Source organism: Silurus aristotelis (genome assembly GCF_946808225.1).
Source record: "Silurus aristotelis genome assembly, chromosome: 1".
Taxonomy (NCBI): Eukaryota; Metazoa; Chordata; class Actinopteri; order Siluriformes; family Siluridae; genus Silurus; species Silurus aristotelis.
This window is the reverse complement of record NC_139574.1, coordinates 2069322-2087983: the sequence shown is the minus strand read 5'-3', so window position 1 is coordinate 2087983 and position 18662 is coordinate 2069322. Positions and strand designations below refer to the sequence as shown.

General features: G+C 42.6%; 2 protein-coding genes and 1 pseudogene across 3 annotated transcripts in view; 2 read left to right on the top strand and 1 right to left on the bottom strand.

The window, feature by feature from the left end:
* The window catches only part of LOC310730343 (uncharacterized protein), a 44712-nt gene extending 27552 nt beyond the window's left edge, over positions 1–17160 (bottom strand). The window contains exon 1 of the mRNA XM_083549257.1: positions 16990–17160. Within this exon, the coding sequence (XP_083405383.1) occupies positions 16990–17017 (28 nt within the window). The 5' untranslated portion in view covers positions 17018–17160. The remainder of the gene's footprint in view (positions 1–16989) is intronic.
* Positions 1–18662, top strand: part of LOC310727127 (uncharacterized protein) — a 564745-nt gene that overhangs the window by 395654 nt on the left and 150429 nt on the right. Inside the window, exon 30 of the mRNA XM_083543328.1 lies at positions 9721–9894. Coding sequence (XP_083399454.1) covers positions 9721–9894 — 174 coding nt within the window. The remainder of the gene's footprint in view (positions 1–9720; positions 9895–18662) is intronic.
* Positions 1–18662, top strand: part of LOC310728494 (protein NLRC3-like) — a 48028-nt pseudogene that overhangs the window by 17253 nt on the left and 12113 nt on the right. The gene's annotated exons all lie outside the window — the stretch shown is intronic.

Genomic DNA, 18662 nt, shown 5'->3' with positions numbered 1-18662 from the left:
TTAGCATGTCGCGTTGGCTAATTAGTTTTTCTTTGCTCGTTGCACTAATGGCTCGTTTGTGTATCCTTAGCCTGTCTTTTCAGTGTGTCCCCCTGTTGGATGCTGTTTTGGATCTGTTTACTGCCCTCCCTGCAGGTATGAGGAAGTTGTTTAGTAATGTTTAGCTCTAACGTGGGTCGGGTGGCGTGAGTAATGTGCAGTCCTTGAACTTCAGTTTAACAGCAGGTTATTTGAAGGCTGCGTATCCTGAGCAGTGAATTGATTCTCAGGAACTCATCTATTCGCGTTTGGTAAGTTGTTTGGGTTTGTTAGGGGGAATTACGGCATGTAGTTGTGCAATTACTCGTATCATTTATATCTTGTATCATCGTTTGTATTATAGGATCCTCCTTTTTCGTCCTGGGTGATTTATTGCTGCGATTCGACTTTTCCCTCGCTGCGTGCCGAGTGAACAACCTCGGCTTACAACTATTTAAAAAGGGGACTTCTGCCGTTTGGCTTTTGTGATTTGTTTTTAACTGGTATTGTCTGGCCTACTGTGGGGTCGAGCAACATGCAAGTATCGGGGCTGGTTTAAGGACGACGCGGCCGCTCCTTTTTAGTTTTGCTTCCCTCAAACTTTTGATAAAGTTTTTCATTGTTTCTCTTTGTAAGAGGTGTATATGGTGAATCATATTGTGCTTCGGTGACCGTCCATCGTATTACAGTGGAATTGTGACCTTAATTCGCTTTTTCCTTCATTTTTGTCAGATTTAATCTGCTTTTGGTTTCTTTCAGGAGCTGGGGTCCCACGGGTGAAAGGTCTTTGGTGGTGCTATTTCTACGTTTGCCGTGCGACACTTTTGACGTGTATGAGTGGGTGCTCTGAGTTCACGGTGAGGTGTGTGTGTGTGTAAGTGTGCTTTTTGATAATTAGTGCTGAACACTCCGGTGGGTAACCCCAGCCCTGTATTTAATGATTTTATTTTGTTTTGTTTATTTGGAAGTTGTGTAAATTGGTTGTTTAATATTTTGTGTCTGATTGTTAATTTTTGCTATTTGTGTAATTTTTACCGGACCGTTTTTACCATTGAGAATATTTTCGTTTCATTTTAATTTCAAGTTTTCAATAAACTTTGTATTTTTTATACGATGCCCACGTTTTCTGCCTACACTCATTGATAAGGGAATCGAACTTGTGTGATCTAATAAACTCTGGGGTTTACTTCTATTTCCTGGGTGTAACCCTCCCAGGTGGCGTAGTCGAATTGGTTAAGTATTTAAAGTTGAGCTTGGGTGTGACGAGCTGTTCAGCTCTCCCCCCCTAGGCCCCCACCCTCGTGCCACATTAGCAAAAGATAATCAGCACTGGCATTAACTTCTCTGAGGAATTCCCTAAGCATGCGGTGCTGGTAGGAAGACAATGCCCTGAGAAAATTCATCATTGTATTCATCACCTCAGCATGCTCATCTGACAGGGAGGCACAGAGGACAGATTGATGAATGATGCAATGGTAAGCTATGAGCTCAGGATTGTCCTCTTTCAGTCTTGCTTAAGCTCCTCTCTCTTCCTATCATGGCAGGGGCTCCATCTGTGGTTATTAAAACCACTTGTTTGAACTCTATTCTTCTCTTTGTTAACATCTCTTTAATGACACTAACAGCTGAGCATTGTTACACACGTCATTGGACTCATCCACGGCTAAGCCCATACATGATGCCTTATGCATGGCTTTATCTAGCTGGGTTAGCACGTCCTGAGTTAATAATCCACCTTTCTTTGTGGCAGATGATGCTGACATGCGTATTTGCTTTATTTTATCACAAAGCTCTTGTTTTTGTTTTCCCTCAAATAGTGTTTCAGCTACTGCACTCATACATTCTTTGACAACCCCTCCATCAGTAAATGGCTTTTTGTGTTGACCCAAAATCCAAGCAACTCTGAGAGAACATTTATGAGCACGTTGTTGGGCAGTGAATGTGTGGCTCAGGATCCTGGTGGACTGGTCATACTGGGCTCTGAGACTTTTTATTTTCTGTGATCTCACTTCAGATTTGAGTGGGTATGTTTGTTCATTACCTTCATGTTTTGTCTCATAATGGCGTTTCACATTAGCACGTTTAATAAAAGCCACAGTTACTGAACATATGATGCACACTGGTTTAGTGCTCCCAGTATGAACAGTATTTAGTCTGTCCATTCCAGATTAAATGCTTTATTTTCGCTGTCCACTTTACTTTTTTTTGGGAGTGCCATTTGTTCCTTATTTTTCTCTTTCTTTCTCCATCTCTCACACGTTTCTCTCCCTTTGTTTTCTACATGTAACGCTATCTCTGTTTCTACCGTTTTTTTATGTGTAACCTGCCTCTAACTCTTATCTGTCTGCACTGTAGAGTCGCAATGTTTACCACCTGGAATGTACATACTTGATTGGCTGAGTGGTATCACGCGGGATGGTTTACATAAAGACTACAAAAGCTGCGCCAGTGAAAATAGTATATAACTGTATTATAATAACTGTTTTGGCTGCCAGCTATTGGTGACCTGTGCATTATAGTGTTTGATATAAATGTAGTGGTTTTTTTGCTTCTGTTACAAATCAGGATCTGGAGCACAAAGTCATCACTCTTATACAGAATGAACTGAAGAGATATAAGAAGCTGCTGAGTCCAGATTACCCAGCATGCTCTGAGAGGGAGGTGGAGGATGAGGAGGATCAGAGCAGTGTCAGAGAGGGAGTGCTGAAGATCACATTGCACTTCCTGAAGAACATGAAGCACACAGATCTCGCTAACACACTGCAGAACAGTAAGAGCTCATGGGGTTCTAACATCACTTTATCTTCAGAGGAAGGAAACTGCTGTACATTTATTAAACACATCTCATCATAATGATGTGCTTTTATCAACACAATATAATAACACATTAGTACTGACATTCCATATGATATACAGCTATGAAAATATCAGTAGCTCACAGAGATGATCAGAGAGTTTACATTTTATTCTTCTTTTTATCAGAACTCGTCTCTGTGCACCAGCAAAAACTCAAATCCAAACTGAGAGAGAAATGTCAAAGAATTACTGAAGGAATCTCACAGCATGGAAGCTCAGCACTTCTGAATGAGATCTACACAGACCTCTACATCACAGAGGGTTGGAGTGGAGACGTCAATAATCAACATGAGGTGAGACAGATTGAGACAGTGTCCAGGAGACCAGCCACACAGGAGACACCCATCAAATGTAATGATCTCTTTAAAGACAAGTCCATCAGAAGTGTGCTGACTAAAGGAGTTGCTGGAATTGGAAAAACAGTCTCTGTGCAGAAGTTCATTCTGGACTGGGCTGAAGGAAAAGCAAATCAGGACGTCACCTTCATGTTTCCACTTCCCTTTAGAGAGCTGAATCTGATGAAGCAGAAACATCTCAGTCTGATGGATCTTCTTCATCACTTTTTCCCAGAAATAAAAGAATTACGATTAATAGACTGTGAGAGGAATAAAGTGGTGTTGATCTTTGATGGTCTGGATGAGTGTCGACTTCCTCTAAATTTCCAGAACAATGAGAGATTGTGTGATGTGACAGAATCAGCCTCAGTGGATGTGCTGCTGACGAACCTCATCAAGGGGAATCTGCTTCCCTTTGCTCTCCTCTGGATCACCTCTCGACCAGGAGCAGCCAATCAGATCCCTCCTGAGTGTGTAGACCAGGTAACAGAGGTACGAGGGTTCAGTGATCCTCAGAAAGAGGAGTACTTCAGGAAGAGGATCAGTGATCAGAGCCTGGCCAATAAAATCATCACACACATGAAGTCTTCCAGAAGCCTCTACATCATGTGTCACATCCCAGTCTTCTGCTGGATCTCAGCCACTGTTCTAAAGAGAATGTTGGGTGAAGCAGAGAGTGGAGAGATCCCCAAGACCCTGACGCAAATGTTCACACACTTCCTGATCTTTCAGATCAAACACAAACACCAAACGTACCATCAGAAATGTGACTCTGATCCTCAGCAGACCAGAGACAGTATCCTGGCACTGGGAAAACTGGCTTTCCAACAGCTGGAGAAAGGAAACCTGATCTTCTATGAGGAAGACCTGAGAGAGTGTGGCATTGATGTCAGAGAAGCGTCAGTGTACTCAGGAGTGTGTACTCAGATCTTCAGAGAGGAGTTTGGGCTTCATCTGGGGAAGGTGTTCAGCTTTGTACATCTGAGTGTTCAGGAGTTTCTTGCTGCTTTATACACATTTCTCTCCTTCAACAACAAAACGTTGAAAAAACAATCAATCAGCAATCTGTTAGATCTTTTCACCAAATCAAACATGTCTGCATTTCTGAGGTGTGTAGTGAAAAAGGCCATACGGAGTGAGAATGGACACCTGGACCTGTTCCTCCGCTTCCTTCTGGGTCTCTCACTGGAGTCCAATCAGACTCTCTTACGAGACCTACTGCCCCAGACAGGAAGTAGCTCTCACAGCAAACAGGAAACAGTCGAGTACATCAAGAAGATGATCAGAGAAAATCCATCTCCAGAGAAATCCATCAATCTGTTCCACTGTCTGAATGAACTGCATGATGATTCTCTAGTACAGGAAGTACAACGTTACCTGAACAGCAGTAATTCCAGGTGTCTCAGTGGAGTCAGACTCTCTCCTGCACAGTGGTCTGCTCTGGTGTTTGTGTTGCTGAACTCAGAAGAGAATCTGGATGTGTTTGATTTGAGTAAATATGACAGATCAGATGAATGTCTTCTGAGGCTGCTGCCAGTGGTCAAAGCATCCAGAAAAGCTGTGTAAGTCATTTTAAAATGATTTCATAAATGTGTTACTAATTCCTTAAATGTAGTTATTATTTTAAATGAACACTAATGACACTGCACTGATTAGGATCATGATTATCATTTATTACTCCAATCAGGTAACCAGTGTTTGCTGATATGATTTCAATCATTGCTAAAAAGCTTAAGTGCAGAAGGAAGTCATCAAAATTATTGATCATTAATGCTTGTAGTGAATAAGGTTCCCTGGTGGTCTAGTGGTTAGGATGCGGCGCTCTCACCGCTGCGGCCCGGGTTCGATCCCCGGTCAGGGAACCACCCCCAGCCTTTAAGGTTGCACAAGCCTTAGTGCCGGTCCCAAGCCTGGATAAATGGGGAGGGTTGCATTAGGAAGGGCAGCCAGTGTAAAAACATGTTCCAAATCAAACATGCGGATGATCCGCTGTGGCGACCGCTAATGGGAGAAGACGAAACTAATGCTTGTAGTGAATAGTACAATATTAGTTTTGTACACTAATAGTAACAGTAGGTGACTGTAAATTTTTTATATAAATGTACATTTAGTGTACTTAACTACTGTTACTATTAATGTATGAAACTACTATTGTATAGTAGTAGTAGTAGCGGAGGATCCGCTGTGGCGACCCCTAACGGGAGAAGCCGAAAGAAAGTTTTATGTGTAATAATGTGAATTGACACTGGGAAAATGTATGGAACACAGTTACTGATATTTATTTAATACTTCGTACAAAGGTCTGTGTTGGTAATAGCAGCTTTAGAGTTTCTGACAGGGTGATGAACGTGAAGCTAAAAGATGAAGGGGTGAGGATAAATGTCATCAGTGCTTATGCTCCAAGTCAAGTTTATTTCTATAGCCCAGACATTGTCTCAAAGCAGCTTTACAGAAATCAACAGTCAAGGTGAATGGTGTGTATTTATCCCTGATGAGCAGCAATGGCGACTGTGGCAAGGAAAAACTCCCTTAGATATAATGAGGAAGAAACCTTAAGAGGAACCAGACAAGTTCAAAAGGGGAACCTATCCTTATTTGGGTGACATCAAAGTTTGATGATACATTTTTCAACAATACAGAACACTGGAGAGTGAGAACTAACATGAGCACTGGAGTGTGTGATTATAAGTAAATGTTCTTTCTACAGTCTTTGGTATAAAGTAGGAGAGTAATAGAGCTCAACATTTGTGATCATCACAGATCCAGCATCAGCTTCTCCATGCCAGAGACTTTAAACAATCCAGGAGGTCCAATGTCAAAACTCAACACATGTAGTGGGATCCAATTGGCACTGGTACGTCTCTAAATAGTTCGGGATGTTCGGCATCTACTTCTTTAAAGGTCCATAATCTTCATGAGGTGGGACGTGACTGGAGCTGGCCAAACCTCAGGATGCCTCGGGATGGGGAGAGAAAGAGAAGCAGTGGAGAGCAATTAGCGTAGCTGCTGTTCATGATATTAACAGCACAAGTTGATAATGTGCATGTGATCAGATGTTCTGGAGCACAAGGTTATAATGTGAGACGTGTGTTATGTGTAGGCTTTGCTAAAAAGATATGTTTTTAATCTGCACTTAAACTGGGAGAGTGTGTCTGAGCCCCGAACAATGTCAGGAAGACTATTCCAGAGTTTTGGAGCTAGATATGAGAATGATTAATCGCCTTTAGTGGACTTTGCTATTCTAGGAACTACTAGAAGCCCAGAGTTCCACAAGTGGGCTGAGAGATGGAGGTGAAGGAAAAATTCTGTAGTGACTTAGATGAAGCGGTGGAGATTGTACCTAGGAAAGAATTATTGGTGCAGACTTTAATGCATGTAGGTGAAGCGAACAGATGTGATGAAAGGGTGATGGCCTTAAGGAGAGGAATGCGGATGGTGGTAGATTTTGCTAAAAGGTTGGAAATGGCAGTGGTAAATACGTATTTTAAGAAGAAGGAGGAGCATATGGTGAAGTATAAGAGTGGAGGAAGGTGCACACAGGTGAGTTTCAGGGGAGAGGTCAGACAGGGGCTCGTTGGTGGTAAAGAGGTGCTGGATGATTGGGCAACTACTGCAGGAGTGATAAGGGAAACAGTTAGAAAGGTACTTGGTGTGACTTCTGGAAATAGAATGAAGACAAAGAGACGTGGTGGTGGAAAGAGGAAGTGCAGGAAAGCATAAGGAGAAAGAGGTTGGGGAAACAGAATTGGAATCAGCAGAGTGATGAGAAAAGTAGGCAAGAGTACAAGAAGATGTGGCAGCAGGTGAAGTGGGATGTGGCAAAAGGCATACGAGGAGCTGTATGAGAGGTTGGACACTAAGGAAGGAGAAAAAGATTTGTATCGATTGGCCAGGCAGAGGGACCGACGGAAGGATGTGCTGCAATTTAGAGCAATAAAGGATGGAGATGAAAATGTGTTGACTAGTGAGGAGAGTGTGTCGCGAAGATGGAGGGAGAATTTTGAGCACCGGATGAATAAGGTTAATCAGAGAGAGAGAGAGAGAGAGAGAGAGAGAGAGAGAGAGAGAGAGAAAGAAGGTTGTATGATATGGAGATGGTGAAGCAGGAAGTGGATAGGATTAGTAAGGAGGAAATGAGAGCAGCTCTTAAGAGGATGAAAAGTGGAAAGTCAGTTGGCAGTGGATTTTTCAACAAAATTGTTTAAGATTTTGGAAGGTGAGAGGATGCTTGAGGAAAGGAGAAGGAGTGTGGTAGTACCAATATATAAGAATAAGAGAGATGTGCAGACCTGCAGCAACTACAGAGGAATAAAGTTGATCAGTCACACCATGAAGTTATGGGAAAGAGTAGTGGAAGCCAGGCTGAAAAAAGAGGTGACCATCTGTGAGCAACAGTATTGTTTCATGCAGAGGAAGAGCATCACAGACGCATTATTTGCTTTGAGAATGTTAATGAAGGAGTATAGAGAAGGTCAGAAGGAGTTGCATTGTGTGTTTTGTGGATTTAGAGAAAGCGTACGATGGGCTGCCGAGAGAGGAGTTGTGATATTGTATGAGGAAGGCAGGTGTGTCAGAGAATGTGAGGGTGGTGCAGGACATGTAAGAGAACAGTGTGACAGCAGTGAAGTGTGCAGTAGGAACGGCAGACTGGTTTAAGGTGGAGGTTTAACTGCATCAAGGATCAGCTCTAAACCCTTTCCTGTTTGCGGTGGTGATGGACAGGTTGACAGACGAGGTCAGACAGGAGTCTCCGTGGATCATAGGCAGGGTGGAGTGGGTGGAGAAGAGTGGCAGGAGGGATTTGTGATAGAAGGGTATCTGCAAAAGTAAAAGGGAAAGTTTATAGGACTGTGATGAGTCCTGCTATGTTGTATGGTTTAGAGACAGTGGCACTGACAAAAAGACAGGAGGTGGAGCTGGAGGAAGCAGAGCTGAAGATGTTGAGGTTTTTGTTGGGAGTGACAAGTATGGACAGGTTTAGAAATTAGTTTATTATAGAGACAGCGTATGTAGGACGTTTTGGAGACAAGATGAGGGCTTGAGATGGTTTGGACATGTGCAGAGGAGTTACATAGGGTATATCGGTAGGAGAATGCTGAGGATGGAACCACCAGGAAGGAGAACAAGAGGAAGACCAAAGAGTAGGTTCATGGATGTGTTGAGGGAAGACATGCATGTAGTTGGTTTGAAAAAGACAGATGTAGAGGACAGGAGGGTATGGAGACAGATAATCCACTGTGGTGACCAATAATGGGAGAAGCTAAACGAAGAATAAGAAGACTCAAAACAATAAATGATGATCTTCAAGATTGGAGGAATTACCCACTGTCCATTATGGGTAGAATATCAGTAATTAAAATGATTTTACTTCCTAAACTGAACTATTTATTTTCAATGATTCCATTACAACCTACCATCTCTTTTGTTTAAATCATTGGACTAGTGATTTCCAAATTGTTCTTGAAAAAGAGACCCCAAGAATTAAATTAACTACACTACAAAAACCAAAAATACAAGGAGGGTTGGAAGCAGCACATTTCTACCATTTAATCTCTGGCTACTCAGCTTTAACAGATATACAGATGGATCCACCCAAACTCATCAGGAACTATATGTTTAGTTATTGAGCAAACAATTTGTAATGAACAATCGAATTTCAAAAATGCACTCCTGTTTTAAAGCACCAACTATAACAGTAGCTTTGACAGCCTGGTGGAAATTTGACCAAATTACAAATACCCCTCTTACACCATGTAAATACACTCCCATATGGAATTACCCAAAATATACAGCTAATAAGAAGCCACTTAACTTACACACCTGGGCAGCAAAGGGCATTACACAACTGCAACCAGTGGCAGGCGGTCCGGGCCAGCAAAGCCATCTCTGTTGGCCTAAACACTATCAAAAGCACTGACCCACTTTTCCCAACTGGTTATTTTCATTCCGTAGCGTTTCTCTTGGCTGCACTGCTTCCAGTATGTGTATGTGGAAGTTAGATTTATTGTCCTATCAGATTTCAGCCTCTATGTGCTGTCAAGTCAATCTAATCTGCTCAGAGTCTGTTATACTGGCATTTTTACCTTAGTCTCCATATTCGCCTCACAGGGCGAATATGAAATCTGACTGGTTAAAGAAACAGAGCTATTCAGATTTAATGTTTGCCTCACAGGGCAGTTAGCTGGCCAAGAATAGCATCAGCATTTTTCCGTCCTCTGATTGATTGGTCAGACGGAAACTGTTACAGCCAAGTTCGACTGGTAAAACACATCTCTAGCACTCTGCATACATTAATACATCTGAGATAGATGTTTTTTTCTGCCTAGGGAGGAAGAGAAATTAATTTGGTCTCAGACATAAATGAAAATCCATATTACATGTACTTTGTACAGCTCTTTGTGACATTACAACCCGCTGATGTTTACACACTCCACTGATTTTAATTCTGACACTGTATTTTCTGTGTGTGTTTGTGAGATGTTAGTGTTCTGATTTATAATTTCCCTCCCAGGTTGTGTGGGTGTAATCTCACAGAGGAAAGCTGTAAATTTCTGTCCTCAGTTCTCAGTTTAAACTCCTCCAGTCTGAGAGAACTGGACCTGAGTAGGAATAACCTGCAGGATTCAGGAGTGAAGCTGCTCTCTGCTGGACTGGAGAATCCACACTGTACACTGGAGATACTGAGGTCAGATCATCACTTACACACTGTAGATCCTGCATTTCTGTCATATGGCTGTTTTAGATGAATAAAATGTTGTGTGTCCTGAAGCACAATTTAAATAAAGCAGCAACAACTGCTATAGTTTTAAAGATTCATAAATTCAGTAAGTTGCTGATCTATAATTGTTGATCTCTCTACAGGTTTGAATGCTGCAGTATTACAGGTGAAGGTTGTGCTGCTCTGGTTTCAGCTCTGAGGTCAAACACCTCATCACACCTGAGAGAACTGAATATGAACTACAATAAACCAGGAGACTCCGGAGTAAAGCTGCTCTCTGATCTTCTGAAGGATCCACACTGTAAACTCGAGACACTACAGTGAGTTAGTGACACACACACACACATTTGGACTGGTTTGGTGGTTTTAATCTTTAAAGATTTTACAGGAGTTTCTTAATTTTAACGTGTTAGCCTTCGGCACAGCTTTTGGGACTCACAGCTGAAAATGCCCTACCTAAATTTAAATGTTAACAGTTCCTGATAAAAGTGGGCTACATACACAATTTAAATGTCTTTGAAAAGAAGACACTTTGAGCTTTACTGTCTATTATTCAAAGTTGATATTCCTCAAAAACACAAGTTATAGATGAAGTACCGTGAATATAAATTTCCTGAATTGAAATTCTTTTTCATCTTCATATAAAAATTCATGAAATTAGTAACGGAGCAATCCAGAAAAGTACTCGGTTAAAAGCAAAATGCCTTATGAGTTTATATTTTATTTATATAATAAACCCAGCCCAAATTTTAGCAGGCTGAAATGCCCTAACTAACTTTGAATGTTAACAGTTCCTGAAAAAAATGTGCTACTGTCACGGTACAGACCACGACCCAGAAGCGGGAGTAGCTCTATCATGATTAGTGAGAGAGATACTAACCGTTATGCGGTGTATTTTCCACGGAACAGAGGTAATCCACAGAACAGAGTGGAGATAATCCAGGTATGGACCAGGGGGGAATGCTGGCGGTCGAGGAACACTGAGGTCACTGAGGTGTCACTGAGTCCAGAGCAATGCCCACAGCAGAGGTCGGAGGCGAAGCGATGCCCAGGGCGGAGTTCAGAGGCCAATGTCCTTGGTGGAGATCAGGGACGGAGGCTAAGCGACGTCCTCTGTGGGATTTTGGAGCAGATGCCGGGGTACGACGGCACCCACGGCCGGACTCAGGAGCGCAGTGATGGGCTCTTGATGGCGCTTCTAGAGTGATCCTGAAGTGCGACGTCCTCGGCAGGGATCTTCGGAGGCCTGGAGCGGAGCGATGGCCACTACGGAGGTCTGGAATAGAGCGACTCCTTCGGCAGAGATCAGGGACTGAGCGACACCCACAGTGGAGTCCAGAGGCTGAGCGACGTCCTCGGTGGAGACTGGGGATGGAGCAACGTCCTCGGCGGGGATCGGAGGCGGAGAGACTCCTTCGGCAGAGAACAGAGGCCGAATGGCGCCCACGGCGGAGTTTAGAGGCCGAGCGACGTCCCCGGCACAGGTCAGAGGCCGAACGACGCCCATGGTTTAGAGGCCGTGGAGAGCAGGAACGGAGACTGAGCGACGTCCTCTGCGGGAGTTTGGAGCAGATGCTGGGGTAGACGGCGCCCACGGCCAGACTCAGGAGCGCAGTGACGAGCTCCCGACGGCGCTTTTAGAGTGATCCTGAAGTATGACGACCTCTTGTGAGGAATTTGGACCATGAGCCGGAAGTGGGAGTAGCTCTATCATTATTAGTGAGAGATATATGAACCGTCGTGCGGGTATGATCCGTTACAAAGGGATAATCCACGGAAGAGAGATGAGCCACAGAACAGTGCTACCGAGCATAGCGGAGAAAATTTCAGGTATGGACCAGCAGGGAATGCTGGCAGTCGAGGATCACAGAGGTCGGTAGCATGACGTTCAAGAACCAACGACCGGTGACTCTGAAATGGGCGTTTAAATAGGTGAGCAGTTAACAAGTGCCAGGTGTTTGTGATCAAAGCCGTGAGCGGCAGAGATAGCGGCAGCATGACAGCCGCCGTGGGGGGCATGGCAGGTGGATCCCTGACAGCTACATACACAATTTAAATATCTTTAGAAAGAAGACACTTTACTGTCAATAATTAAATGTTGATATTGCTCAAAAAGATATTAAGTTCTATATGATGAAGTGCCATTGATATACATTTCCTGCATTGAACATTATATATACATATATGATATATATATACTAATATAAATAAATGAATTCAGTCCTGGAGCAATCCAGAAAAGTACTAGGTTGAAAGCCACATGTCTTATGAGTTTATATTTCAAATATTATGAAGATTTTCATTACAAATGAGATTCCTAGAATAATTTATCTGAGACTATGTCTGATCCTTTTCTTCCTCCCCCTGTTTGAAATCCACCTGCTAAACTCATGTGGCCATTCGTACTCTATTCATATAGTCTGCATAGAAATGAACTGCTGACCATCAAAGGCTTTTGTTATACATGTTTGGCTCTTGATATTGATTTGGCATTCATGATGATGGTCAGGTAGCAAGACACCCTCTTGTTTTTCAGTCATGACTATTCATATTGTGTGCGGCCATTCCAATCCCAACAATCTCACACACACTGTCAAGGCAGTGACCACGCATAGGAAGTAGGAGTAACTATTATATTACTAGTCTATTTTTTTAGGCGCAGCACACAAACACAAGTGTGTAAAAGATACAAACCGTAATGCGGGTATAGCCTGTAATGTGGGTATAATCAGTTTTGCAGGGATAATCCTGAAAGCGGGTAGGATCCGGAACGCGTGTGTAATCCGTAAAGCGGGTATACTCCTAAGGATCGAAACACGGAGCAGGAACCAGCGGGGAATGCGGGCGGTCAGGAATCTGGTAGATCACTGTACATGACAGATCCGACAGCGAGTGAGGTCGGAACGGGAACTTATAAAGGGGAATGGTAAGGAGGGACAGGTGTTGGCAATTAGCGCCGGGAGCGGCTGAGAGAGCCGCGGAGGGGGCGTGGCAGGAGAATCCCAGACACACATATATACTTTTCAAGCATTTTTTTATTTAAAAAAAATGGGCAATAAAACCTATAACATCGTATTAAACTGTGAAGGGAGATATATTATAACTTAGATGTAAAATAACATCTCCATGCAGATCTCCAAGTGTCCGTTGTTACTCCGCCCCAATAATATTTTTCACATCACTGCTTTATGCAAATCAAATTTTTTTGACTCCATTTTTTCTTTGTTTTCTTTTTTTTGTAAACAAAGCCCAGTTAGCATGAGCTGGACACGGCTGTTTGTGCCAAACTAAGAGCTGCATCCACTTCCTGGTTTGTCACAGCACATGTTTCTAATGAGTAATAATAATACTAAGAACTCACCCATGTTAGGAATAAAATCCTCCCATATATCGTTAGAATCCTGCACTCATTGGCTAAATTTTTCATCAAATATTTTGTTCCCATAATGCTACTGGCTGGAAATAAAAGGTTTGAAATGATAGGTGGTGGTGATAAAGTCACTTGAACACCTTCCTGTAAAGTGAAGGCTCGAGCCCGAGATTCCGCCTCTTTTACTGTTTTTTTTATTTTTATTTGATTTTTTTCAGTGGGTGGTCTCATTTTTTTTCAAAAAATATATTATACCAGCCATATTTGTTTTTTTATTTCCACAAAGATGCCATTTTTTTACGCAAAGGTTATTCTGAAACACATACAAACAATACACCAATCGAAGTTCTGTGACATAAATAAAAGAATAACAATCTAAATGACAACACTATTGTTTGGTTGGAGCAAAAATGCTTTACGGCATGTTGTTCAGTGGAGCCTCATCTTTCTTAATAAACCGGGATTAGCAGCAATAGATGTGTTTGTGACTCGTTATTACAATAATTGTGTAAGTACTGCATTTTTTTTATGCATGTTGTTGTTTACTGCTTACACAAATTCAGTAAATACATTCATTATACTTTTTCCTTAGAAAAAGAGTGATCTGAAATTGCTGCTTGAGCCTTAGATCTTTGGAATAATGTATAGTTAGCTATGGTTAATCTTCTTCCTTTTAATTTAACACCTAAACATTAACACCTAAGAACAATTGGATATCAGTCACCCTGGCATGGTGCTGAAGACTAAGAGGTTAATATATATGAAATTTCCCCTGCATTTTGAGCTTCCTCTTTTTATAAAGTCATTACCCTCTACACCTCTATTACACTCTACACCTCTATTACATTCGACATCTCAATTACATTCATCTGTATTACACTACACCTTTATTACACACTACATCCTTATTACTCTCTACACCTCTATTACATTGGACATCTCTATTACATTCATCTGTATTACACTACACCTTTATTACACACTACATCTTTATTACTTTCTACACTTCTATTACACTCTACACCTCTATTACACTCTACATCTCAATTACACTCTACACCTCTATCAATTATCATCTCTCTATTACACTCTACACCTCAATTACACACTACACCTCTATTACTCTCTACACGTCTATTACACTCTACACCTCTATTACACTCTACACCTCTATGACACTCTACACCTCTATGACACTCTACATCTCAATTACACTCTACACCTCTATCAATTATCATCTCTCTATTACACTCTACACCTCAATTACACACTACACCTCTATTACTCTCTACATGTCTATTACACTCTACACCTCTATGACACTCTACACCTCTATTACACTCTACATCTCAATTACACACTACACCTCTATTACACTCTACTGCTCAATTACACTCTACTGCTCAATTACACTCTACACCTCTATTACACTCTACACCTCTATTACACTCTACATCTCAATTACACTCTACACCTCTATCAATTATCATCTCTCTATTACACTCTACACCTCAATTACACACTACACCTCTATTACTCTCTACACGTCTATTACACTCTACACCTCTATTACACTCTACACCTCTATTACACTCTACACCTCTATTACACTCTACACCTCTTTTACACACTACACCTCTATTACACACTACACCTCTATTACACTCTACACCTCTATTACACTCTACACCTCTATTACACACTACACCTCTATTACACTCTACACCTCTATTACACTCTACACCTCTATTACACTCTACACCTCTATTACACTTTACACCTCTATTACACTCTACACCTCAATTACACACTACACCCTATTACACTCTACACCTCTATTACACTCTACACCTCTATTACACTTTACACCTCAATTACACTCTACATCTCAATTACACTCTACACCTCTATTACACTCTACACCTCAAATACACACTACACCTCTATTAGACTCTACTGCTCAATTACACTCTACTGCTCAATTACACTCTACTGCTCAATTACACTCTACACCTCAATTACACACTACACCGCTATTACACTCTACACCTCTATTACACTCTACACCTCTATTACACTTTACACCTCTATTACACTCTACACCTCTATTACACACTACACCTCTATTACACTCTACATCTCAATTACAGCTCTATTACACTCTACACCTCTATTACACTTTACACCTCAATTACACTCTACACCTCAATTACACTCCACCTCAATTACACTCTACACCTCAATTACACTCTACATCTCTATCATCTCTCTATTACACACTACACCTCTATTACACACTACACCTCTATTACACTCTACACCTCTATTACACTCTACACCTCTATTACACTCTACACTTCTATTACACTCTACACTTCTATTACACACTACACCTCTATTACACTCTACACTTCTATTACACTCTACACCTCTATTACACTCTACACCTCTATTACACTCTACACCTCTATTACACTCTACACTTCTATTACACTCTACACCTCTATTACACTCTACATCTCAATTACACTCTACACCTCAATTACACTCTACACCTCTATTACACACTACACCTCTATTACACACTACACCTCTATTACACACTACACCTCTATTACACACTACACCTCTATTACACTCTACACCTCTATTACACTCTACACCTCTATTACACTCTACACCTCTATTACACACTACACCTCTATTACACACTACACCTCTATTACACTCTACACCTCTATTACACTCTACACCTCAATTACACTCTACACCTCTATTACACTTTACACCTCAATTACACTCTACACCTCAATTACACTCTACACCTCTATTACACTCTACACCTCTATTACACTCTACACTTCTATTACACTCTACACTTCTATTACACACTACACCTCTATTACACTCTACACTTCTATTACACTCTACACCTCTATTAGACTCTACATCTCAATTACACTCTACACCTCAATTACACTCTACACTTCTATTAGACTCTACATCTCAATTACACTCTACACCTCTATTAGACTCTACATCTCAATTACACTCTACACCTCTATTACACTCTACACCTCAATTACACACTACACCTCTATTACACACTACACCTCTATTACACTCTACACCTCTATTACACTCTACACCTTTATTACACTCTACACCTCTATTACACTCTACACCTCTATTACACTCTACACCTCTATTACACTCTACACCTCTATTACACTTTACACCTCAATTACACTCTACACCTCAATTACACTTTACACATCTATTACACTCTACACTTCTATTACACTCTACACTTCTATTACACTCTACACTTCTATTACACTCTACACCTCTATTACACTCTACACCTCTATTACACTTTACAACTCTATTACACTCTACACATCTATTACACTCTACACATCTATTACACTCTACACATGTATTACACTCTACACCTCTATTACACTCTACAACTCTATTACACTCTACACTTCTATTACACTCTACATCTCTACATGGTCCAAGATGGCGCCGGTGAGGTCGGCTGCCGTCACGACTGCTCCGGCAACGTTTTCTTTTTTTTTGTTTATTTTATACTTTTATTTAAGTGGTTACACTTCCATCTACACAAGATGGACATCATTAGATATGACAGAGACACTCTTATATCTATTGGTGTACAATGCACTCACCTTTCGCCGTTTTTAAACCCGGACCCATGCTGGCCGAGCGAGATCCTGAGGGTGAACAAAGGACGCGACCCGTACCGGCGTCCGCGAGGGAAACGAGCCGGCGTCAGGAACAGGCTGAGGGCACGCGCACACCGCGCTTCCTTACCTAGTATCCTGTTAGCCAACGTCCAGTCACTGGAGAACAAGCTCGACGACCTCAGGTCAAGGGTCAAGTTCCAGAGAGACATTCGGGACTGCAACCTTCTCTGCTTCACCGAGACATGGCTGAACCCAGCGGTACCGGACCACGCCATCCAGCCGGCCGAGTTCTTCTCGGTTTACCGCATGGACAGAACACTGGAGTCGGGGAAGTCAAGAGGAGGTGGAGTGTGTCTGATGGTGAACAACCACTGGTGCGACAGCGCGAGCATCGTTCCTCTTTCACGCTCCTGCACACCAAATCTGGAACTACTGACCATCAAATGTCGGCCCTTCTATCTACCTCGGGAATTCAGTTCGGTCATTGTCAGTGCCGTTTATATTCCACCTCATGCGGACACGGACACTGCGGTATGGGATTTACACGAGACAATAACTCTTCACCAAACACAGCATCGGGACGCTGCGCTCATTGTGGTCGGAGATTTCAACAGTGCCAACCTCAAGCGCGCACTACCAAACTTTTATCAGCACATCACCTGCCCTACCAGGGGCGAAAGAACACTGGACCACTGTTACACGCCATTCAAGAACAGCTACAAGGCACAATCACGTCCACCATTTGGGAAATCGGACCATGCCGCCATCTTCCTCATGCCTGTTTACAAACAAAGGCTGAAACAGGAAGCTCCGGTTCAGAGGGAGGTCGCGCGCTGGACTGACCAATCGGTGGCCGCTCTGCAGGACGCTTTGGATGACGCAGACTGGGACATGTTCCGGCGCAGCTCTGATGACGTCAACATGTTTACGGAAGCGGTTGTGGGATTCATCGGGAAACTAGCTGATGATACAGTGCAGAAAACCACTATCAGAACGTTTCCCAACCAGAAGCCGTGGGTGGATAAAACCATCCGCGACGCTCTGAGATCCCGCTCCACTGCCTACAACACGGGGCTCGCCACCGGGGACATGGACGAGTACAAGGCTGCGTCTTACAGTGTTCGCAGAGCGGTGAAGGAAGCAAAGCGGCGCTACGGGAGGAAACTAGAGTCACAGTTTCAACATGGTGGCTCTAGGAACCTGTGGCAGGGACTAAGAACAATAACGGACTATAAAACACCATCTTCTAAAATGGTGAATGCGGACGCTTCTCTGGCAGACGAGCTAAACACCTTTTATGCTCGTTTCGAGGCTGCAGCTAACCACGCTAGCGGCACAACCAGCGTGCACGCAGAGAGAGCCGGAGAGGTAAACACGTTCACCATCTCGGAGCATGACGTGAGGAGGGCTTTCAAGAGAGTGAATACCAGGAAAGCAGCAGGACCAGATGGCATCACAGGCCGGGTTCTGAAAGCCTGCGCTGACCAGCTAGCACCGGTGTTCACTGAGATATTTAACCTCTCACTGGAACAGTCTGTTATCCCCTCATGTTTCAAACAGTCCACCATTGTTCCTGTCCCGAAGAAACCCCAGCCCGCCTGCCTTAACGACTACCGCCCTGTAGCCTTGACCTCAGTAGTGATGAAGTGCTTCGA